General features: G+C 41.7%; 1 protein-coding gene across 3 annotated transcripts in view; it reads right to left on the bottom strand.

Annotated features, from left to right (window-relative positions):
• Positions 1–8,829: 8,829 nt before the first annotated feature.
• Positions 8,830–25,944, bottom strand: part of LOC124038620 (regulator of G-protein signaling 17-like) — a 30,389-nt gene continuing 13,274 nt past the window's right edge. For 2 of the 3 annotated variants that reach the window (XM_046354689.1, XM_046354687.1), the window contains exons 3-6: positions 25,751–25,881; positions 15,339–15,410; positions 12,659–12,890; positions 11,826–12,325 (exon numbers count right to left, since the gene is read on the bottom strand). In XM_046354689.1, coding sequence (XP_046210645.1) covers positions 12,137–12,325; positions 12,659–12,890; positions 15,339–15,410; positions 25,751–25,881 — 624 coding nt within the window. In that variant the 3' untranslated portion in view covers positions 11,826–12,136. Of the gene's footprint in view, positions 8,886–11,825; positions 12,326–12,658; positions 12,891–15,338; positions 15,411–25,750; positions 25,882–25,944 lie in introns of those variants that run through there. The other variant, XM_046354688.1, reaches the window with a different exon arrangement.

The following is a 25,944-nucleotide window of genomic DNA, read 5'->3' as shown; positions in this document are numbered from 1 at the left end:
CATTTAGACAGAGTATCAGGACTGGTTACTTTCCCCATTTAGACAGAGTATCAGGACTGGTTACATTCCCCATTTAGACAGAGCATCAGGACTGGTTACCTTCCCCATTTAGACAGAGTATCAGGACTGGTTACTTTCCCCATTTAGACAGAGTATCAGGACTGGTTACTTTCCCCATTTAGACAGAGTATCAGGACTGGTTACTTTCCCCATTTAGACAGAGCATCAGGACTGATTACCTTCCCCATTTAGACAGAGCGTCAGGACTGGTTACATGAGCATCAGGACTGGTTACTTTCCCCATTTAGACAGAGCGTCAGGACTGGTTACCTTCCCCATTTAGACAGAGTATCAGGACTGGTTACATGAGCATCAGGACTGGTTACTTTCCCCATTTAGACAGAGTATCAGGACTGGTTACCTTCCCCATTTAGACAGAGCATCAGGACTGATTACCTTCCCCATTTAGACAGAGCGTCAGGACTGGTTACCTTCCCCATTTAGACAGAGCGTCAGGACTGGTTACATGAGCATCAGGACTGGTTACTTTCCCCATTTAGACAGAGTATCAGGACTGGTTACCTTCCCCATTTAGACAGAGCATCAGGACTGGTTACCTTCCCCATTTAGACAGAGCATCAGGACTGATTACCTTCCCCATTTAGACAGAGCGTCAGGACTGGTTACATGAGCATCAGGACTGGTTACTTTCCCCATTTAGACAGAGCATCAGGACTGTTTACATTCCCCATTTAGACAGAGCATTAGGACTGGTTACCTTCCCCATTTAGACAGAGCATCAGGACTGTTTACCTTCCCCATTTAGACAGAGTACAGGACTGTTTACCTTCCCCATTTAGACAGGACTGTTTACCTTCCCCATTTAGACAGAGTATCAGGACTGTTTACCTTCCCCATTTAGACAGAGCATCAGGACTGTTTACCTTCCCCATTTAGACAGAGTAACAGGACTGGTTAATTTCCCAATTTAGACAGAGCATCAGGACTGATTACCTTCCCCATTTAGACAGAGCATTAGGACTGGTTACTTTCCCCATTTAGACAGAGTATCAGGACTGGTTACTTTCCCCATTTAGACAGAGTATCAGGACTGGTTACTTTCCCCATTTAGACAGAGTATCAGGACTGTTTACCTTCCCCATTTAGACAGAGTATCAGGACTGTTTACATTCCCCATTTAGACAGAGCATCAGGACTGTTTACTTTCCCCATTTAGACAGAGCATCAGGACTGGTTACTTTCCCCATTTAGACAGAGTATCAGGACTGTTTACCTTCCCCATTTAGACAGAGTATCAGGACTGTTTACCTTCCCCATTTAGACAGAGTATCAGGACTGTTTACCTTCCCCATTTAGACAGAGTATCAGGACTGTTTACCTTCCCCATTTAGACAGAGTATCAGGACTGTTTACATTCCCCATTTAGACAGAGCATCAGGACTGTTTACTTTCCCCATTTAGACAGAGTATCAGGACTGTTTACCTTCCCCATTTAGACAGAGTATCAGGACTGTTTACATTCCCCATTTAGACAGAGCATCAGGACTGTTTACTTTCCCCATTTAGACAGAGCATCAGGACTGTTTACTTTCCCCATTTAGACAGAGCATCAGGACTGGTTACTTTCCCCATTTAGACAGAGCATCAGGACTGGTTACTTTCCCCATTTAGACAGAGCATCAGGATTGATTACCTTCCGCATTTAGACAGAGCGTCAGGACTGGTTACATGAGCATCAGGACTGGTTACTTTCCCCATTTAGACAGAGCATCAGGACTGATTACCTTCCCCATTTAGACAGAGCGTCAGGACTGATTACATGAGTATCAGGACTGGTTACTTTCCCCATTTAGACAGAGCGTCAGGACTGGTTACATGAGTATCAGGACTGGTTACTTTCCCCATTTAGACAGAGCATCAGGACTGATTACCTTCCCCATTTAGACAGAGCATCAGGACTGGTTACCTTCCCCATTTAGACAGAGCGTCAGGACTGGTTACATGAGCATCAGGACTGGTTACTTTCCCCATTTAGACAGAGCATCAGGACTGGTTACTTTCCCCATTTAGACAGAGTATCAGGACTGGTTACATTCCCCATTTAGACAGAGCATCAGGACTGGTTACCTTCCCCATTTAGACAGAGTATCAGGACTGGTTACTTTCCCCATTTAGACAGAGTATCAGGACTGGTTACTTTCCCCATTTAGACAGAGTATCAGGACTGGTTACTTTCCCCATTTAGACAGAGCATCAGGACTGATTACCTTCCCCATTTAGACAGAGCGTCAGGACTGGTTACATGAGCATCAGGACTGGTTACTTTCCCCATTTAGACAGAGCGTCAGGACTGGTTACCTTCCCCATTTAGACAGAGTATCAGGACTGTTTACCTTCCCCATTTAGACAGAGTATCAGGACTGTTTACATTCCCCATTTAGACAGAGCATCAGGACTGTTTACTTTCCCCATTTAGACAGAGTATCAGGACTGGTTACATGAGCATCAGGACTGGTTACTTTCCCCATTTAGACAGAGTATCAGGACTGGTTACCTTCCCCATTTAGACAGAGCATCAGGACTGATTACCTTCCCCATTTAGACAGAGCGTCAGGACTGGTTACCTTCCCCATTTAGACAGAGCGTCAGGACTGGTTACATGAGCATCAGGACTGGTTACTTTCCCCATTTAGACAGAGTATCAGGACTGGTTACCTTCCCCATTTAGACAGAGCATCAGGACTGGTTACCTTCCCCATTTAGACAGAGCATCAGGACTGATTACCTTCCCCATTTAGACAGAGCGTCAGGACTGGTTACATGAGCATCAGGACTGGTTACTTTCCCCATTTAGACAGAGCATCAGGACTGTTTACATTCCCCATTTAGACAGAGCATTAGGACTGGTTACCTTCCCCATTTAGACAGAGCATCAGGACTGTTTACCTTCCCCATTTAGACAGAGTATCAGGACTGTTTACCTTCCCCATTTAGACAGAGTATCAGGACTGTTTACCTTCCCCATTTAGACAGAGTATCAGGACTGTTTACCTTCCCCATTTAGACAGAGCATCAGGACTGTTTACCTTCCCCATTTAGACAGAGTAACAGGACTGGTTAATTTCCCAATTTAGACAGAGCATCAGGACTGATTACCTTCCCCATTTAGACAGAGCATTAGGACTGGTTACTTTCCCCATTTAGACAGAGTATCAGGACTGGTTACTTTCCCCATTTAGACAGAGTATCAGGACTGTTTACATTCCCCATTTAGACAGAGCATTAGGACTGGTTACTTTCCCCATTTAGACAGAGCATCAGGACTGTTTACATTCCCCATTTAGACAGAGCATCAGGACTGGTTACCTTCCCCATTTAGACAGAGTATCAGGACTGGTTACTTTCCCCATTTAGACAGAGTATCAGGACTGGTTACTTTCCCCATTTAGACAGAGTATCAGGACTGGTTACTTTCCCCATTTAGACAGAGCATCAGGACTGATTACCTTCCCCATTTAGACAGAGCGTCAGGACTGGTTACATGAGCATCAGGACTGGTTACTTTCCCCATTTAGACAGAGCGTCAGGACTGGTTACCTTCCCCATTTAGACAGAGTATCAGGACTGGTTACATGAGCATCAGGACTGGTTACTTTCCCCATTTAGACAGAGTATCAGGACTGGTTACCTTCCCCATTTAGACAGAGCATCAGGACTGATTACCTTCCCCATTTAGACAGAGCGTCAGGACTGGTTACCTTCCCCATTTAGACAGAGCGTCAGGACTGGTTACATGAGCATCAGGACTGGTTACTTTCCCCATTTAGACAGAGTATCAGGACTGGTTACCTTCCCCATTTAGACAGAGCATCAGGACTGGTTACCTTCCCCATTTAGACAGAGCATCAGGACTGATTACCTTCCCCATTTAGACAGAGCGTCAGGACTGGTTACATGAGCATCAGGACTGGTTACTTTCCCCATTTAGACAGAGCATCAGGACTGTTTACATTCCCCATTTAGACAGAGCATTAGGACTGGTTACCTTCCCCATTTAGACAGAGCATCAGGACTGTTTACCTTCCCCATTTAGACAGAGTATCAGGACTGTTTACCTTCCCCATTTAGACAGAGTATCAGGACTGTTTACCTTCCCCATTTAGACAGAGTATCAGGACTGTTTACCTTCCCCATTTAGACAGAGCATCAGGACTGTTTACCTTCCCCATTTAGACAGAGTAACAGGACTGGTTAATTTCCCAATTTAGACAGAGCATCAGGACTGATTACCTTCCCCATTTAGACAGAGCATTAGGACTGGTTACTTTCCCCATTTAGACAGAGTATCAGGACTGGTTACTTTCCCCATTTAGACTGAGTATCAGGACTGTTTACATTCCCCATTTAGACAGAGCATTAGGACTGGTTACTTTCCCCATTTAGACAGAGCATCAGGACTGTTTACATTCCCCATTTAGACAGAGTATCAGGACTGGTTACTTTCCCCATTTAGACAGAGCGTCAGGACTGTTTACATTCCCCATTTCGACAGAGTATCAGGACTGTTTACATTCCCCATTTAGACAGAGTATCAGGACTGGTTACATGAGCATCAGGACTGGTTACTTTCCCCATTTAGACAGAGCGTCAGGACTGTTTACATTCCCCATTTCGACAGAGTATCAGGACTGTTTACATTCCCCATTTAGACAGAGCATCAGGACTGGTTACTTTCCCCATTTAGACAGAGAGTCAGGACTGGTTACATGAGCATCAGGACTGGTTACTTTCCCCATTTAGACAGAGCGTCAGGACTGGTTACATGAGCATCAGGACTGGTTACTTTCCCCATTTAGACAGAGCGTCAGGACTGGTTACATGAGCATCAGGACTGGTTACTTTCCCCATTTAGACAGAGCGTCAGGACGGGTTACTTTCCCCATTTAGACAGAGCATTAGGACTGGTTATTTTTCCCATTTAGACAGAGCATCAGGACTGGTTACTTTCCCCATTTAGACAGAGCGTCAGGACTGGTTACATGAGCATCAGGACTGGTTACTTTCCCCATTTAGACAGAGCATCAGGACTGGTTACACATCACGTGGGCAAAATAATAGTTTTGATGGGAGCCAAAAAGACTATATAATAGACCTTTGTGGCCGGGAACAAGATTTAGGCCAGAGGATCATGTTAAACTAATGGTGTTCAGTTAAGCAGACATTAAATCATCAAAATAGTACAATACCTGATTAACTAGTCTAGCAGTTAGTGCTCTGGTGGGTAAAAAACAAAAGACTCTCAGTCGGGATCAAGGTCTAAATCACTGACGCACACCTGTGGTGGTAATATTGACCAATAATATTTTGGGTTGAAAATAGCCATTGTTTCTTTGGTAATCCCTGAAAAGCCTCATCAATGTACTGTATCTTTGTAGATGAATGGATATTGGAAATCAATTGAAAGATGAGATGGAAGTGAGGTATGGATGACAATGGAATACAACATCTGTGTGGTCAATAGACAAACAGGTGGAATCTAATGCTGTTACCACATTATTGCAATATCATTTTGTCAACAAGATTACACTAATGTGGGAAAGTAATCAACATCTGCCTTATTGTGAGTGTTGGTCTGGAGACAATCTTACAGAATAATTCTAAATAGGTTTTTATGAAGACATGGTAGATGACACTTTGCTTCATACGCTCTAAAACAGTCTTTATAAACTCAAAGGTGAAGTCAATTGTATGTAATTTGATGAAAAGACAGAATTGAGTTTGTATCCGTTTGGACAACTAAACTGCCTAATTGTCAAATCTGGACGCATATAATATACCTGTGACAGAAAACGCTCGTCATTGCCAATGAATACCCCAAATCATTCTACTACTTATTTTGACAATATAAGTAGTACTCTATACTACTGCACAAACCCAGCAAAGCATGTTCAGTTATAGAATTTATTTCAATCAATGTTTGTGTGGCAGGTTGACTGTGAGTCACCACTAATGTCCCCCCGTGAGCATAACAAATGGTTATGATGGAGTTTGAGGAAAGATAATTATTAAACTGTTTTAGAGGGAAAGAAAATGGAGCAATGAGCAAATGAATAAGACAGTGTTTATAGGCATGGCCCTCTGAAAGCAAGTACCCAAGCTCTCTCAGTATCTCAATATAAAGCATACCCAGTGGACAACCGGTTTTCTGGTTATCCCTCAGTCATGGCACAAGTCAGCATTATGCCCTGCTTGGACATAGTGATGTAGTACCACATTTAATCTTAAAAGGGAACACTGACAACACATTTCAGGCATCTTGTTATTACTGAACGTAATTATTGAGAATGTTATAGTCAACCAGTCAGTCGTAACATCAGTTAAGCTCAAAATATCATTATTCATGTGTTATTAAGGTGTTAATGTTGTGTGCAGTCACATAACATTATATCTAATGTTTTACCACGACAACCTGGCTCTTGTACATCAGGTTCATTGGGAAAGCAACCAAGAGGTAGATGTTTCTGTTCTTGTGATTTTTACATCTTTGTTAAAGTTCCTAAAATAGCCCTTCAACCTTTGAACTTGACTATGAAGAACCCTTGGAAACAAGACAGAAACTGCCTCGATTGTATAAACGGTTGTACTGCAAATGACAATAAGGGTTACGTACAGCATTGAGGACGTTGAAGGGCTCCTTGGATAAAGATGCTCATGGGCCTGAAAGAAAACACTGAATAGATAATAAAGCCTCTATGGATGGAGTCTCTGACTAGTCGATCAGTCAACAGGTGTATCTTACAGAGTGAATTGTCATCTCATAACACAGCCACAGGTCTGACAACACACATTTATTTGGATTTATCAAGTGTTGTTTTTTTTCATCACGAAGGCATATACTATTTTCTCTGTATATTACTTGTTATATATTTATATAGAAACAAAAATAAGGGTACATTTTTGCTGAATAAGATTGAAGAATACCAGCAAAGGGCAATGTAAACCATGTTCCATCAAACTTAGCTAAAAAGGTAACTTAACCTACCCTTTCCCACATTTCAACAGTAACATATTTGCATAGGCAAAATGAGATTAGCCCTTTTAACAGTGTATTTCCTGAATTCTTTATATATCTAAAAATCTTTTTCCAGTTGAACACAATTAAACAATCAAACAAACAAAAAAGTCAACTAGACTAATCATCCTAACGCTCAATACATATTTTCTGTGCACATTTTGTTTACAGTGTTTTAGGCTTCAAGTAGATCTAAAAACAAAGTGTACATTGACAACTAGATGTGAAATAAAGGAACCAATATGAGAGGTAGTGAAAACACTAATGACACTCTTAAAGGAGAAACAAAGCAAATAAGGCCAATGCTTCTCTAAATCACATCAAATATGACACATTAGATCAAATTCATTCTCTGTCAACAAACCTCTGCCACCTTTCAAAGCCATTCATTCTCCATTGAAGTCAACATTTGAACAGATATGACAATATGGCTATGATATCGCCTCGTCATGAATAGTTAAATCTTGTTGAAATGCCAGTAAAATTAACAACCATTTCCTTCCATGGAGTGAAAATAATTAGTTACTCAGAGTCAAGACAAGACAGTACACCCAGACAACACTACTCTTCACCCATCGTAAAATGTTCATTTTCAAATCATTCAGAAGCATTTTCCTACCCCCAAAAAAATCTGCTATTGGCTTCTCTTGCAGAACAGTTGCTCACCGTACAAATGTAAACTTGGTTTGATTGCACCATAATTTCAGTGTCTGGTTGGTCAAACATTGTGAAGTTACAGCTGAAATAACATCTAAACTGAGCAAGTAATTATTTTGTAAAATGTGAGTTGTCATTAATAGAGCGACATAAAAAGGTATCTTCTAACCACTGTGGTGCATGCATACTGGATCACTTTTACTGTGTCATTCACTCAAAATATAACATGTTCTCTGCACTGTATGCAAACACTGTTCAAATATTTCTATAAAGGTAGCTGAATGTGAACTAAATATAGGGAATGTTAGAATATAGTTGGATGTTCAAAATGGCTGATATCATTAGGCTATGCTATATGTTCATTTTTATGACTACAAAAATGGAAATACTCTACATCTGATCCAATTGCACTTCAATAACCTACAGTATATGGGCTTTATTAAAACTGGCCTTGGCACATGGAACTTCAGGTAGTAAGACCTGATGGCAGAATGATGTTCTTACAAAACAGTGGTTTCCATGACACCTGAATATCATTACCCACCAGTGGTGATAACGCACAACTCTCACAATATACTTTACTCACAGACCTCTGCACATCAACAGGTGACAAAGGCCTACAATAATTTGTCTATCTTTAAAAAATAAAAAAAAAGAATGCACAAAATTTGAATTGAAAATACAGTACCAGTCAAAAGTTTGGATACACCTTCAAGGGTTTTTATTTTTAGAATAATTGTGAAGACATCAATACTATGAAATAACACATGTATAACACATGAATCATCATGTAGGGTAAAAAAAAACATGTTTTAAGTTAAACAAATGAAATATATATATTTAATATGAGATTCTTCAAAGTAGCCACCCTTTGCCTTGATGACAGATTTGCACACTCTTGGCATTCTCTCAACCAGCTTCACCTGGAATGCTTTCCAACAGTCCTGAAGGAGTTCCACATATGCTGAGCACTTGTTGGCTGCTATTCCTTCACTCTGCGGTCCAACTCATCCCAAACCATCTCAATTGGGTTGATGTTGGGTGATTGGAGGCCAGGTCATTGGATTCAGCACTCCATCACTCTCCTTGGTCAAATACCTTTACACAGCCTGGAGGTGTGTTTTGGGTCATTGTCCTGTTGAAAAACAAATGACAGTCACACTAAGCGCAAACCAGATGGATGGTGTATCGCTGCAGGATGCTGTGGTAGCCATGCTAGATAAGTGTGCTTTGAATTCTAAGTAAATCACAGACAGTGTCAACAGCAAAGCACCCCCACACCTCATCCTTCATGCTTCACTGTGGGAACCACACATACGAAGATCATCCATTCCCCTATTCTGTGTCTCACAAAGACACAGCAGTTGGAACCAAAAATCTCACATCAGACCAAAGGACAGATTTCAACCGGTCTAAAGTCCATTGCTTGTGTTTCTTGGCACAAGCAAGTCTCTTCTTATTATTATTGGTGTCCTTTAGTAGTGGTTTCTTTGCAGCAATTCGACAATGACTCATGCAGTCTCCCCTGAACAGTTGATGTTGAGATGTGTTTGACTTGAACTCTGTGACGCATTTATTTGGGCTGCAATCTGAGGTGCAGTTAACTCTAATGAACTTGTCCTCTGCAACAGAGGTAACTCTGGGTCTTCCTTCCCTGTGGCGGTCCTCATGAGAGCCAGTTTCATCATAGCGCTTGATGGTTTTAGCACTTGAAGAAAGAACTCAGTTATTGAAATTTTCCAGATTGACTGACCTTTATGTCTTAAAGTAATGATGGACTGTCATTTCACTTTGCTTATTTGAGCTGTTCTTGCCATAATATGGACTTGTTCTTTTACCAAATAGGGATATCTTCTCTATACCCCCCTTCCTTGTCACAACACAACTGATTGGCTCAAACGCATTAAGGAAAGAAATTCTACAAATTAACTTTTAACAAGGCACACCTGTTAATTGAAATGCAAACCAGTTGACTACCTCTTGAAGCTGGTTGAGAGAATGCCAAGAGTGTGCAAAGCTGTCATCAAGGCAAAGGGTGGCTACTTTGAATATTCTCAAATATACAATATTGATTTCATTACGTGATTGCATATGTGTTATTTCATAGTATTGATGTCTTCACTATTATTCTAAAAATAAAAACCCTTGAATGAGTAGGTGTGCCCAAACTTTTGACTGGTACTATATATTTTAGACCTACAGTATATGTTCATGGGACATTAAAAGGTAGACTCAGCGATATCGATACAGAAAGTAAACAGCATAGTGGGTTAATTTCCACAACATTTACATTACATTTAAGTCATTTAGCAGACGCTCTTATCCAGAGCGACTTACAAATTGGTGCATTCACCTTATGACAACAACTAAGAGCGTTGAAGTTCCCCACTGTTTTGGTCCCCTGGCTACCACGCTATAAGAGCGGGAACTGAACCCATGCACATGCTCAGATACTGTGTGTGACTGTGTAGGAGAACATCTTGCATCTTGCTCATTGCAATATCTATGGTGGCGATGTCATTTCGCTGAGTCTACCTTTACCATATTCAAAATGTTTGATACGTGTGTATCTGGACGGCAGGTACACACATTAATGCATGCCGGCAATTTTAGGAAAAAGAACGAATTGTCTCAAGTCTCTATTCACCTCCCTTGACCATCCCTGGGAAGCAGAGAGACTGTTAAAGGCATGGGGCTCAGTGATGTTCCAAGCATCTTACTGGCACCTCGCTAGCCAGGCTGAAATGGACAATCAGCAGGAGAAACAAAATAGCAAAGTGTTCTCCTCACCCGTTTCGTAAAAAGCTGAGGGATTCGGCTGGATAAATTTAACCACTCAAATTCATAAACAAGAGCAATAGATGCAAGGACTGACCATGCATGATACCAACATGACAGTTTGAACCATGTTTGAGGCTCTATGAACCATGTTTGGAGGCTATACAGTGTTTGTTTACATTGTTTACAAACATTGGAGTAAAACAAGCTTCTATTTTGGGTATTGATGGTGGACAACAGTTGAACTAAGCTCATGAGGCATTTATAAATTATATTCTTCAAGAATCAATTATCATTAATTTATAAGTCCAAAAATGAATGTAGCAATTGCTGATTGCCCCTTTAAAGACAGACACACACATCTGGTGAACAGGACTGTAAACCTCTAAACCACCTCCATAGAAAACACGATTCCACCAGGTCTGTGGAGCTTCTGCTCTCAGCTGGGCTGTTCCTTAGCTGGCACTGACCCCCTTCAGTCTAGAACTAGCTACAGCTTTAAAACCAGAAGCCACATAGGCATACTTCATAATTCCATGTCTCTGCAATGCAGACCCCTCTTAGACCTCATGGCTATGCATCAGACATACCGCCATCTCATACTTCACCTTCCAAACCAAGGCTTGATTAACTACCATTTATATTATATGCAGTAGAAAAATGAAAAGGTTTACAGTTCTCTTTCATTTGAGAGCTTGAAAGTATTCATGATTTATTGTCTGAAACGGATTGAATGTTTGATTTGTTTTTGTTTTCTCCAGCAATGATTCCAACCTCTGACATAACCTGTGCTTCTCTTAGATTGAGATGGTGAGGGAAAAGACAGGTAGAACTGTACTGTGTTTACTAAACTGTGGTTGTTACCATAACAAGCAGCGCTTTTCTCCTCGAGGCTTTGTGATTTCCCGTGGAAAGTCATGTTCATTAGATATTTAGCTGCCCGACCACAATTCCAGGCCTCCTTCTCCTTTAGAGTTGTAAAGAAGGCAAGTGCTTGGAAATTAACACTGCTGTAAAACTTTCAACCTTCTCAAAATCAACAACTGCAAGCTAATTGGCAAATATCGATATTCCCTTCACATAAAACATCAAGAGCTTGACAGGGAAATCCCTAGAACAGAAGAAAATAAATCTCATATTCAAGAACCTTTGCTGTCCACTGCTAACATACCAAGCCAGTGTAGAGCTAATTCCATTACCGTGTCACATGCAAAGTCAGTGATTTTCCTGCTCACCAAAGTCAACTCTACAGCTTTCTTAAAAAGGGCATTGTTTTTGTACTGTAAAAAATCTGAGGCATGGGACAGAATTTGAGAGAGAAAAATAGAGAACAAGAGAGAATGAAAGAGAGCGAGCAAAAGGAGAACTCTCAAAAGTACAGTACAGGAACAATGGGTCTACCCTTCCTTTTGTTTGTCTTTGTAACAGTAGCCTGAGGAGCTCTTGTCTGCAGTTAAACCAGGAACTAACCCTCAGGGCCACCTGCGAGCAGACAATTTAAATTGCTTAAACTATTCATTATTTTCTGGTTTTCAAAAAAGGAAAATATCTAACCCAGTTCTGGCACCTGATTGTCTTTCTGTTTTGTTTGTTGGGGGGTGAGTTACTTTAGGTGTCTAGGCAGGAGCTTCTCTTGCTGTCCAGAAGGTCTCTGTAAACAGAGGAGTTGAGGAAACGGGGGTAGGAGTCTCTGTGCATCAGGGTGTAGATCTGCAGCTGGGCTTCCTCGTACATCACGTTGTTAGGCTCCGCCAGGCTCAGGTTGATGCCTTCCCTCACCCGTGAATCTAGGCTCACCTGGGGGCAGAGGAGGGGGAGAGAACAGTGACAATGCAATCACTCAAAGAGCTACACGGTCATGTTATCAATGGAGAGAAGCTCACCTCCCACCACCTCCTCACCCACTTTGAGATGGGGGTTTCAATATGTCTTGGAATCAGACCTGGGTCAAATACATGCATGTCAAATATAGTCAAAATACTTGGGTGTACTTGCTTTCATTTTCCACAACGGAACCAATGGAAGTCCCGTAAGTGCAACTCTAAAGTAACCCTACAGCTAAATCAAGAAACAATGTGATAGAGTAACACTAGGTACCAGTCAAACTGCTTCCAACCTGATGCCTCCTACCTCTTTCGGTGATAGAATGGAGACGTAGTCCTCATAGATGATCCTGGCTTTCTCATCGATCGCTGTCGGGTCCGTCTCCTTCTTCAGCTCCTCACAGGCCAGCCAGAACAACAGGTTCTCTTCGCTGTATTCAGAGCGCAGAAATTCTCGGAAAATCTCCCTGCCTTCTGAGGAGCGCATCACCAGCTCGAAGCTACGGGCCCAAGCCACCACCTCGTCTAGAGTGGGTTGCCTAAACACACGATACCAGGAACCCAGTGTCAGCAGTCTGGACTCTCACGATACACAGCAAAACAAACAGATTAGTGTGCTTGTCAGCAACAATGTCAGAGCTGTTATTCCCCATACTTATTTTATTACCTAACTTCTTCCCAATTACAGTGAATTCAACATGTCAATAACTTCCACAAAGATGAAGTCGATCTCTCCTCCACTTTGAGCCAGGAGAGATTGACATGCATGTCATTGATGTGGTCTCTGTGTACATTTAAGGACCAGCCGTGCTGCCCTCTTCTGGGCCAATTGTATGTCCCTCTATGGGGCACTTAATTTTTACAACTGGGCAGTAGTCCAGTTGTGACAACTTGCTTTATTGATAGCAATATCAAGAAAGCAGAGCAGCGGTTATTACGGACAGTCCTCTCCCCAGCTTAGCTACCATTGCATCAATAAGTTGAGCATGACAGTTTATACTCCAGGGTTACATATTGTACTGTAAGATGATAACACATCTGCAAGTAGTCTCCACCTGAAGATTGATAGCCAGGTGGAGTGATTTGGAAAAATCCATTGTTATAGCGTGAACATTTTGAAATGACTAGCACTTGGCAAATATAGATCGGTCTAAGCAGACATGAAGAGACTGCAATACATACTTAGCCACTGTAACCAACCAACTAACCATTCCATTTGGCTGACTTGTCAATGTACTAACAGAACACCTTAGTATGCTCCTAATTACTAGTGATGGGGTAAAACTTTTGATCGTTACATCTCGCAATATTATTTTTGGACGATATTTGACTCCAAGTACCCATATGTATTTTTATCCTATAGCTTGTTCTCCTTTTTAAATAGTGAGTCAAGTTTTCAGCACTTTCATTTCCATGACTGATCAAAACTCACAGTATTGAATTGCAATACATATCGTATCGGCACCTGAGCATGGTGATCATTTCATATCGTGAGGTCCCTGGCAGTTCCTAGCCTTACTAATTACCAGTTTGAACAGGAGCATCTTTGTCAGGACTTGTTTGACCTGAGAGTCATGGCTACAGGGACCCATTGAAATGTCATTAAAGGTTGGTAATTAGGAGCAATTATGTGCAGGTCTTTCTGTTATTTTAATGTCTTAATTAACAAAACTTTATTTCTATTATTACAGTAGGGTGATCGGAGCAGAAATCCATCTAGCTAGAAGAACAACAACATGAAGAATGAGTGTTCCAAGGTAGAGCCTAAGGTTGAATCCCGTGCCATGGCCCCAGCCGTGTGAGAACAGTATTTGGCTAACAGTTGTCTGAGCAGCCAGACAGACTACATCGTGTAAATCCGGTTGAATGCTGAAATCCAACAATACTACATATCACAGAAATAATAAGCACACAAAACACTGCAGAGCTGAACCCTATACTCTATATAATGGACCTGCTCCTTTGGGGTGGATGGAAATTATGTCCTCAGTTAACAGCTGTTTCAGTCAAATAACTGAAATCGTGGGAGAGGTGGAGAGAAAATAAAACTCATGCTCTAATTGGCTAACACAGCAAACGAGTGAGCAACACACAGGAATAGATATTGACACAGCAGCAACGCAAGGATAGAAAATTAAATGGGCCAAAGCAGTAAATTGGACAAAATAATTAGACTACAACATTACTGGCATGGATTCTGGCAATTTTTTTGCATGCAATAATAAAATAATTTCTGCCATCCTTTCTTGAGGTAACCGGTCCCAATGTCTATGTACAATACCTGCAAAAACAAGGAACAGAAGTGACCAATGGCCATTAACTTGTGACAACATGAAAACAAAAACTGTTTTCCCTGTCTGGCACTAACACTTTAACTTGTATGTTCCTGACTGTTTTGACTGTCACATGGTTGTCTCACTCAGCTACTTTCAGTTGAATGACTGTTGAAAGACTGTAAATTGCTCTGGATAAGAGTATCCGCTACAAGACCATGGTGCTTGCCTACGGAGCTGTGAGGGGAACGGCACTCAGTACCTCCAGGCTCTGATCAGGCCCTACACCCAAACAAGGGCACTGCGTTCATCCACCTCTGGCCTGCTCGCCTCCCTACCACTGAGGAAGTACAGTTCCCGCTCAGCCCAGTCAAAACTGTTCGCTGCTCTGGCCCCCCCAATGGTGGAACAAACTCCCTCACGACGCCAGGACAGCGGAGTCAATCACCACCTTCCGGAGACACCTGAAACCCCACCTCTTTAAGGAATACCTAGGATAGGATAAGTAATCCTTCTCACCCCCCCCCCCTTTAAGATTTAGATGCACTATTGTAAAGTGACTGTTCTACTGGATGTCATAAGGTGAATGCACCAATTTGTAAGTCGCTCTGGATAAGAGCGTCTGCTAAATGACTTAAATGTAATGTAATGTAAAAAACCATTTGGTATTTTCTCAGAGACAACCTAAGGAAAAAGGCTTAGCTGGCAACGTACTGCTCTTCCGTAGCTTCAATACTATCCATTTTAGTGCATGTCCGTTCGGAACCCTCCATGCGGTCCTCATTCCTGGAACAGGAGAAGCAGAAAGAGATTACTATTGCTTTCAAACTGTTTCCATATTCAAACATACTTATTCATACGGCAGTCTAAATGTTGTATGTTTGTTGAAACTACTGCCTGAGAACATTTATGCATTCTTCTAAAAACCAGTGAAAGCTTGACATGAAAACAACCTGTGTGGGGAGTGAGGCTCATTGCTATTTACAGTTCACAAAACCTTTACAAAATCCCTATGCAGGAAATGTACATGTTAAACGTGTTGGATACACAATAACATACTATTGTAACACAAATTTAATTGCAACACATTAACAATACATTCCGCCAGTCTTTCCTTTCACAAAAACCTGAAAAGCTAGTTTTGGAAGTGCATTTTTTTTGTTCCTAAATAGTTTACAAATGTATTGGAAAGAGGTAATCAAGTCATTTCACATGCCATGCAAACGGAGTGTACGCATAGCAAATTTCAGATAGGGATGTATTGGAGAAACAGCTTGTTTATATGCCACTGTGTAAATACTGCTATGCAGATTTGACTGACTTGAGCTTGGATGTAGCCTAGTATAGGCCTATTGTTTCAGCATGTGTCAGACAATCATTACTTTAACACTAAACATCCCAAAAATGGTGATACACAAATAGACAAGACATCCACCCCCCCCCCCAAATAAAGTTAATTTAACTACAAGTATTTAACAAATTAATAACAAGTAAAGAAGTGAAACCCAAATGGGATGTGTAGCCTATAAATCTACACATTTCCTAGTGTTTAGCCTTCACAGTATTGAGATCTGGGCGATAAGGCGAAAATATATCAACGTTAGGGATGTAAAAAAAATAATAATAATAATTAAAAAACACTTAATAGTATCATGAATTTTTGTTGGCTGTGTTATTTTTATTGTTTTACTTTGCTTTACATTGCTGCATGAGGGAGTCTGGCACTCTAATGCTGCCACTGTGGAGGGGATGAGATGGGAGCAAACAGACAGAGGGCGAGAGGGATGCCAAGGCAACTTGGCTACAGCCAAGACTAGCTAACTTATAGCAGCTACAATGTTATTTATCATCCCAAATAACAGTGCTTGTCTTGACTGGAGAAGCTATAGCTATCTAGGCTAATTGAGGCCACATGCTGCGCTTTCTCCCCAACCCCATTCCAATAAAACAACTGCCTACCAGTTGGTTGCTCGGTGTAGCCTACACTCTCATTTCGCTAACTTTTAATTTCCTAATTTCATTCCATCTTGCATTGAACTCAGTGAACTCACTCCACAGAGCATATTTGTCGCTTTGATTGGCTAACATAAACAACAAGCTACACACGAAGGTTACCGGTCTTTTTATGGGGCGTACAGTGCACGTCAAAAAAACTACATTGAAAGGTTTGTTTTATTAAATAAAAAAATCTAAAATGGCATGGTATATCCTTGTACAGTGCATTCAGAAAGCATTCAGTCCCCTTGACTTTTTGTTACATTACAGCCTTATTCTAAAATGGAGCAAATCGTTTCCCCCCCTCAATCGACACACAACACACCTTAATGACAAAGCAAAAACAGGTTTAGAAATTTGAGCTTTTTAAACTAAATGTTTGTTTTTTTTAAATACAAGACTCATATCACATTTACATAAGTATTCAGACCCTTTACATAGTACTTTGTTGAAGCACCTTTGGCAGCAATTACAGCCTCAAGTCTTCTTGGGTATGACACTAAAAGCTTGGCAAACCTGTATTTGGAGATTTTCTCCCATTTCTCTGCAGATCCTCTCAAGCCCTGTCAGGATGGATGGGGAACATCGATGCACAGCTATTTTCAGGTCTCTCCTGAGATGTTTGATCGGGTTCAAGTCCAGGCTCTGGCTGGGCCACTCAAGGACATTCAGAGACTTGTTCTGAAGCCACTCCTGCGTTGTCTTGACTGTGTGCTTAGGATTGTTGTCCTGTTGGAAGATTGCCCCAGCCTGAGGTCCTGAGGGCTCTGAAGCAGGTTTTCATCAAGGACCTCTGTACTTTGCTCGGTCTGAGAGTCTTTAAGTGCCTTTTAGCAAACTCCAAGCGGGCTGTCACGTGCATTTACTGAGGAGTGGCTTCCGTCAGGCCACTCTACCATAAAGGCCTGATTGGTGGAGTGCTGCAGAGATGGTTGTCCTTCTGGAAGATTCTCCCAATTCCACAGAGGAACTCCGGAGCTCTGTCAGAGTGACCATCAGGTTCTTGGTCACCTCCCTGGCCCTTCTCCCCCAATTGCTCAGTTTGGCTGGGCAGCCAGCTCTAGGAAGAGTCTTAGTGGTTCCAAACCTCTTCCATTTAAGAACGATGGAAGCTACTGTATTCTTGGGGCCCTTCATTACTGCAGAAATGTTTTGGTACCCTTCCCTAGAATGTGCCTCGACACAATCCGGTCTCTGAGCTCTATGGATATTTCCTTCAACCTCATGGCCTGGTTTTTGCTCTGACATGCACTGTCAACTGTGGGACCTTATATAGACAGGCGTGTGCACCTTTCCAAATTATGTCCAATCAATTGAATTTACCACAGGTGGACTCCAATCAAGTTGTAGAAACATCTCAAGGATGATCAATGGAAACAGGATGCACCTGAGCTCTACTTTGAGTCTCATAGCAAAGTGTCTGAATATATATATGTAAATATGATATTTCAGTTACATTTTTTTAATACATTTTCAAATGTCTAAAAACCTGTTTTCACTTCATCATGATGGGTGTGTAGATTGGTGAGGAAAAACATGTATTTAATCAATTTTAGAACAAGGCTGTAATGTAACAAAATGTGGAAAAAGTCAAGAAGCCAGATTACTTTCCGAATGCACTGTATGTAACAATTTCACAATGAACGTTTTATTTCATTCAGAAAAAGCCTTTCAGTGTTAAAATAGGCCTATATATATATATATATATATATATTTTTTTTTTTGCTTCCAAAAATGATACTTGTCCCTAATCAGTATTTTTCTCAGCGATTTCCAATGGTCTCCATTTGGAAAGCTTGCTTTCCAGAAGTTATTGTGTTAGAAAGTTAGCTAGCAGTTCTCAGCTGTTAGCAGTTTCTTACTGGCAATAACAACGGATGACTGCCATAACTGCATTATTTAATGTAACAAATAAAACATTAAAATACCCTTTTACAGTACAGTAAAAATCCACACCGGTGCGTGGATCAATACATGTTTCATACCAACTGAGCTTTCAGCTCTCCTCCCCAAAGCTGTACTGTATGTTTATTTCAAATGGGGGGAAATGATGTCATCAAATGAACTGACTGACTGACTGACTAGCTGGGGAGACCACAGCCTAAACCAATAAAAAGTGTCTCCTCTTATTAGCCTGGTTCTTCCAATCACAGGAATCTGGGCCTGCAGAATATGATCTTGGATCCCCATCTAATATATGGGAATTCCAACAGACACTGGCTTAAGGGAGGTGCCAAATCGCATAGCAGCAGGGAAGTACAGCGGTTGACACAGACACAGGGCATAGCCATAGTCAGATTGAATTGACTTCTCCATCTCTAACAGCAGATTCCTAGTGCCATGCTGCTAACTGCTCCTATAATCCTCATGGGCTTCCGCTTCAGGTATAGCCTCTTGACACAGCAGCGTCTCTCCAAGAGCTTCAGATGACGAGTTCTTCTTATGTGCTTCCGCCTCAGGGACAGTCTCTTGTAACAGCAGTGTTTCTCTAAGTGATGAGTAGTTCCTCTTCTTTATATCAAAATTGTATAAATTAAACTAGCCATGGTCCAGTCAAACCTAATAAACCTAGACTATATCATATTTGTTTACAAACTACAGCCTGTGCACTTTGTGGACCACTTTGTGGACCGTTCAAAAGTTTGTGGTCAATTAGAAATGTGCTTGTTTTTTAAAGAAAAGCACATTTTTGGACCATTCAAATAACATAAAATGTATCATACAGTGTAGACATGGTTAACATTGTAAATGACTTTTGTAGCTGGAAACGGCTGATTTTTAATGGAATACCTACACAGGCGTACTGAGGCCCATTATCAGCAACCATCACTCCCGTGTTCCAATGGCACATTGTGTTAGCTAATCTCGAGGGAGATTATCAGTGGTCTTGTATGTCTTCCATTTCCTAATAATTGCTCCCACAGTTGATTTCTTCTAACCAAGCTGCTTACCTATTGCAGATTCAGTCTTCACAGCCTGGTGCAGGTCTACAATGTTGTTTCTGGTGTCCTGGACAGCTCTTTGGTCTTGGCCATAGTAGAGTTTGGAGTGTGACTGTTTGAGGTTGTGGACAGGTGTCTTTTATACTGATAACAAGTTCAAACAGGTGCCATTAATACAGGTAACGAGTGGAGGACAGAGGAGCCTCTTAAAGAAGAAGTTACAGGTCTGTGAGAGCCAGAAATCTTGCTTGTTTGTCGGTGACCAAATACTTATTTTCCACCATCATTTGCAAATAAATTCATTAAAAATCCTACAATGCGATTTTCTGGATTTTTTTTCTCATTTTGTCGGTCATAGTTGAAGTGTACCTATGATGAAAAGGCCTCTCATCTTTTTAAGTGGGAGAACTTGTACAATTGGTGGCTGACAATACTTTTTTTGCCCCACTGTATAAGTTGTTGTCCTGTTTAAAGAAGCAATAAAACTGACCACCTTTAGACTAGTTGAGTATCTGGAGCATCAGCATTTGTGGGTTAGAGTAAAGACTCCAAATGACCAGAAAAAATAACTTTCTTTTGAAACTCGTCAATCTATTCTTAATCTGAGAAATGAAGGATATTCCATGCAAGACATTGCCAAAAAACTGAAAATCTCGTACAACGCTGTGTACGACTCCCTTCACAGAACACTGCAAACTGGCTCTAACCAGAATATAATAAATAGAGATAAGTACATTAGTGTCTAGTTTGAGAAACAGACACCTCACAAGTCCTCAACTGGCAGCTTCATTAAATAGTACACACAAAACACCAGTCTCAACGTCAACAGTGAAGAGGCGACTCCGGGATGCTGGCCTTCTAGGCAGAGTTGCAAAGAAAAAGCTATGGATGCGGTCCAAACACTTAAAGACACACCCTCGTCCACTTGTGCCCTTGGGGGAATCCCTGTCTCCATCTTGGAGGGTGGTCCAAATTATTAGTCAAACAAGGGACGTTTGCAACGTAAGCCCCTCAGCACTCGTTTTTAGTCGGCTTGCGAGTGTACAATTATGTTCACGCCGGGACCTGAAACTCCCCATAATTCAATTCGCGAAGAATGTACATCCGCTAAGAAAAGTCCACGAAAACTTAAAACAAAATTAATGTAGAAGTCAACCTACAAGTGTAAGTAAAAATGAATGCAAATAAGTTTGAAATTGTGCTATTAATGCACATGACGGCACAAACACATCTCGTAAGAAGTCAAGTTCCAGCTAGGCAGGCTAACTTTATTTAGCCAAATAATTTGCTAGCTATCATACAGTAGACGTATATTAATAATTCTATATTTAATATAAGACATGCACTCAATTGACTGTAGCGCATCTAAAGCAACCACAAGCTACAGGTGGCTGAAAATAATCATCACGGGATGAACGAGTGACGAATTTCCGGCCAATGGCGGTCCATTTAAAAATCATTCATTCCTCCTTCACCCCTTGCCCTGCAAGTGTATACTCGTCAGACGTCATGATACGTCATCAGAAGTGTCCACTTCATTTGAGGGCTGAGGGGAGAGGGTGTCTTAAGAGTTTGGACCAAATCCCATAATCCCAGATTGCCCAATAAAAAGAAAAGATTAAGATGGGCAAAAGAACACAGACACTGGACCGAGGAACTCTGTTTAGAAGACCAACATCCCGGAGTCGCCTCTTCACTGTTGACGTTGAGACTGGTGTTTTGCGGGTAACTATTTAATGAAGCTGCCAAGGACATTTCTAAGTGACCCAAAACTTTTGAACGGTAGTGTATGTTACTCTGAAAGCATCTACCAGTGACAGGAAATTACCACAGGAACCTCCCCACCAATCAATTGAATTGAGCCCTTCATGCAGCTAGGTTCCAGGTTGAGCACTAAGCATTCAGAAAACCCCTCTTAATCTTCATCTGTACCCATATATGGCATGTCTCTTCCTACATTTGTTATCTCCCATTTAACTGCAAGTCGCACAGTGGTCAATATTAGCATCTTCATCAAAGTATCCTTTGTGCTGATATAATTGAGCTCACCAGCCACAGGCTCTTACACATGCTGAGCTGACTCTAAATATACATGTTCGTCACAGCTGTTTTGCATGTGATGTGAAGATAGGAATAGGCTGGCTGTTCCTAGACTAGATGAGGCCTCCATATTATTGGGGAGATTTGTAGAATAATAGTGACCCCATGAAAACTATGAAATAACACATAACGAATCATGTGTTAAACAAATCAAAATATATATTTGAGATTCTTCAAAGTAGCCACCCTTTGCCTTCAAGGCACACTTAACGAGCATGACTACCACAGCATTCGGCAGCAATACGCCATCCCATCTGGTTTGCGCTTAGTGGAACTGTCATTTGTTTTTCAACAGGACAATGACCTAACACACCTCCAGGCTGTGTAAGGGCTTTTTGACCAAGGAGAGTGATTGAGTGCTGCTTCAGATGACCTGGCCTCCACAATCAACAGACCTGAACCCAATTAAGATTGTTTGGGATGGACTCTCGGGTGGTGCAGTGATTAAGGGTGCTGTACTGCAGCGCCAGCTGTGCCATCAGAGACTCTGGGTTCGCGCCCAGGCTCTATTGTAACCGGCCGTGACCGTGAGGTCCGTGCGGCGACGCACAATTGGCCTAGCGTCGTCCGGGTTAGGGAGGGCTTGGCCGGTAGGGATGTCCTTGTTTCATTGGGCACCAGCGTGGCAGGCCGGGCACAGTGGCGCACTAACCCATTTCCATTTTTGGAAAAATAACGTTCAAGTACTAAACGGGATATTTTGTCAGGACAAGATGCTAGAATATGCATATAATTGACAGCTTAGGATAGAAAACACTAAAGTTTCCAAAACTGTAAAAATATTGTCTGTGAGTATAACAGAACTGATGTTGCAGGCGAAAGCCTGAGAAAAATCCAAACAGGAAGGGACTCTTATTTAGAAGGCTCTGCGTTCCAATGCGTCCCTATTGAGCAGTGAATGGGCTATCAACCAGATTACTTTTTCAGGCTTTTATTTAGAAAATGAGCCTGAACGTCAGCATTGCGTCAGTGGTCAGCTGAAGTCTCTGAGTGTTTGGTGCGTAAAGGACAAATGCGGCCATTGTTTCTCTCTCTCCTACTAAGAAGCCACCAGTCCCAGTTGATATATTATCGAATAGTTATTTGAAAAACACCTTGAGGATTGATTATAAACAACGTTTGCCATGCTTCTGTCGATATTATGGAGCTAAATTTTGAATATTTTTTGTCATTTTCGTGACTGCAATTTCCAGGCGATTTCTCAGCCAAACGTGAAGAACAAACGGAGCTATTTCGCCTACAAAAATAATATTTTGGAAAAAAAGGAGCATTTGCTATCTAACTGGGAGTCTCATGAGTGAAAACATCCGAAGCTCATCAAAGGTAAACGATTTAATTTGATTGCTTTTCTGATTTCCGTGACCAAGTTACCTGCTGCTAGCTGGACAAATTGCTATGCTAGGCTATCGATAAACTTACACAAATGCTTGTCTAGCTTTGGCTGTAAAGCAGATTTAGAAAATCTGAGACGACAGGGTGATTAACAAAAGGCTAAGCTGTGTCTCAATATATTTCATTTGTGATTTTCATGAATATGAATATTTATGTCCGTTGCGTTATGCTAATTATTGTCAGATGACAACGGTCCCGTTCACGGGGTGTCACTAGAGGTTAAGAAGCAGTGCGGCTTGGTTGGGTCGTGTATAGGAGGACGCATGACTTTCAACCTTCGTCTCTCCCGAGCCCAGACGGGAGTTATAGAGTTATAGTGATGAGACAAGATAGTAGCTACTAAAACAATTGGATATCACAAAATTGGGGAGAAAAGGGGGTCAAATTAAACAACAAAAAAACAAAAAGATGGTTTGGGATGAGTTGGACCGCAGAATGAAGGAATAGCTCAGCATATGTGGGAACAAGGTGGTTGGAAAACTATTCCAGGTGAAGCTGGTTGAGAGAATGTGGTCCTGTGTAGCTCAGTTGGTAGAGCATGGCGCTTGTAACGCCAGGGTAGTGGGTTCGATCCCCGGGACCACCCATACGTAGAATGTATGCACACATGACTGTAAGTCGCTTTGGATAAAAGCGTCTGCTAAATGGCATATATTATTATTATATTATTATTATTATTATTATTATTATTATATTATTATATATATTATTATATTATATATATTATTATATATTATATATATATTATTATATATTATTATATTATTATTATATTATTATTATTATTATTATTATATATTAGAATGGCGAGAGTATACAAATCTGTCATCAAGGCAAAGGGTGGAACTTCGAAGAATCTAAAATATATGTTTTGATTTGTTTGGGTTGATTCACTGTTGTGGTTGGCCTGTCTGGGTCCCCCCCCCCCCCCTGGGTTGTACCGTGTCGGAGATCTTTGTGGGCTATACTCGGCCTTGTCTCAGGATGGTAAGTTGGTGGTTGAAGATTTCCCTCTAGTGGTGTGGGGGCTGTGCTTTGGCAAAGTGGGTGGGGTTATATCCTTCCTGTTTGGCCCTGTCCGGGGGTGTCCTCGGATGGGGCCACAGTGTCTCCTGACCCCTCCTGTCTCAGCCTCCAGTATTTATGCTGCAGTAGTTTATGTGTCGGGGGGCTAGGGTCAGTTTGTTTATCTGGAGTACTTCTCCTGTCCTATTCAGGTGTCCTGTGTGAATCTAAGTGTGCGTTCTCTAATTCTCTCCTTCTCTCTTTCTTTCTCTCTCTCGGAGGACCTGAGCCCTAGGACCATGCCCCAGGACTACCTGACATGATGACTCCTTGCTGTCCCCAGTCCACCTGGCCATGCTGCTGCTCCAGTTTCAACTGGCCTGGGCCCTAGGACCATGTCCCAGGACTACCTGACATGAGGACTCCTTGCTGTCCCCAGTCCACCTGGCCATGCTCCTGCTCCAGTTTCAACAGTTCTGCCTTACTATTATTCAACCATGCTGGTCATTTATGAACATTTGAACATCTTGGCCACGTTCTGTTATAATCTCCACCCGGCACAGCCAGAAGAGGACTGGCCACCCCACATATGCTCTCTCTAATTCTCTCTTTCTTTCTCTCTCTCGGAGGACCTGAGCCCTAGGACCGTGTCCCAGGACTACCTGACATGATGGCTCCTTGCTGTCCCCAGTCCACCTGACTGTGCTGCTGCTCCAGGTTCAACTGTTCTGCCTTATTATTATTTGACCATGCTGGTCATTTATGAACATTTGAACATCTTGGTCATGTTCTGTTATAATCTCTACCCGGCACAGCCAGAAGAGGACTGGCCACCCCACATAGCCCGGTTCCTCTCTAGGTTTCTTCCTAGGTTTTGGCCTTTCTAGGGAGTTTTTCCTAGCCACCGTGCTTTTACACCTGCATCGTTTGCTGTTTGGGGTTTTAGGCTGGGTTTCTGTACAGCACTTTGAGATATCAGCTGATGTACGAAGGGCTATATAAATAAATTTGATTTGATTTGATTTAACACTTTTTTTGGCTACTATATGATTCCATATGTGTTATTTCATACTCTTCACTATTATTCTACAATGTAGAAAATAGTTAAACTTTTGACTGGTACTGTACATAGAATCGTAAAAGTCGCAACCTATAATATCGTATGAATAACAATACATACAGTACCGTGAGTCGCAATAAATACAGTATCGTATCGGCACCTAAGTAGAGCGATAATATCGTATCGTGAGGGCCCTGGCAATTCCCAGCCCTAGTAAGCAGTAGTATATGGGAGTGTCTTATTAAATTCTTTCCCCATGCAGCAGATAATTGGTCTGAAACATTGTTTATGCACCCATAGTACTGAAAACACTGAGGGGAAAAATACCTACAGTATTTCGGCATTCATTACCTTGATCTCTACACAATGTGATTGGCCTAAATACTGGGTGGATAAAGGCAATAATGTATGAATATTGGTCATTTTGACTTAAAGGGGGGACAACTCTAGTTTACACTACTCTTCCCCCACTTATATCAAAACATTTTTAGAGAGGTTGAAAGGGATGTGGTCATGAAAGTAATGTTTCTTATTCAGTCTATAGCAGGGACTTCAGGTTATTTGGAGAAGCATGACCAATTGAAAATGGAGGAGACATGGGGACAGAAACCAGAAAAGGAGGTTTGACGTACCAGAGGCATTTACAACAACCACACCAGCACATGCAGCAGTTGTTGGGTCGTGGGTGGCCAGGCGCCTGGGGACGTCCTTCAATGTGTGGCTGCTGCCGTTTTCTCATGTCAACTCCGCTTAAACTTCGGGGCTGTGGAGGAAACCCAAACAAGTTGGTTAGGGACAATCCTATCTTCCTCATAGATGGATGAAT

This window comes from Oncorhynchus gorbuscha, linkage group LG06, assembly GCF_021184085.1.
Source record: "Oncorhynchus gorbuscha isolate QuinsamMale2020 ecotype Even-year linkage group LG06, OgorEven_v1.0, whole genome shotgun sequence".
NCBI classification, from domain to species: domain Eukaryota; kingdom Metazoa; phylum Chordata; class Actinopteri; order Salmoniformes; family Salmonidae; genus Oncorhynchus; species Oncorhynchus gorbuscha.
This window is presented reverse-complemented; position numbering and strand designations above follow the sequence as displayed.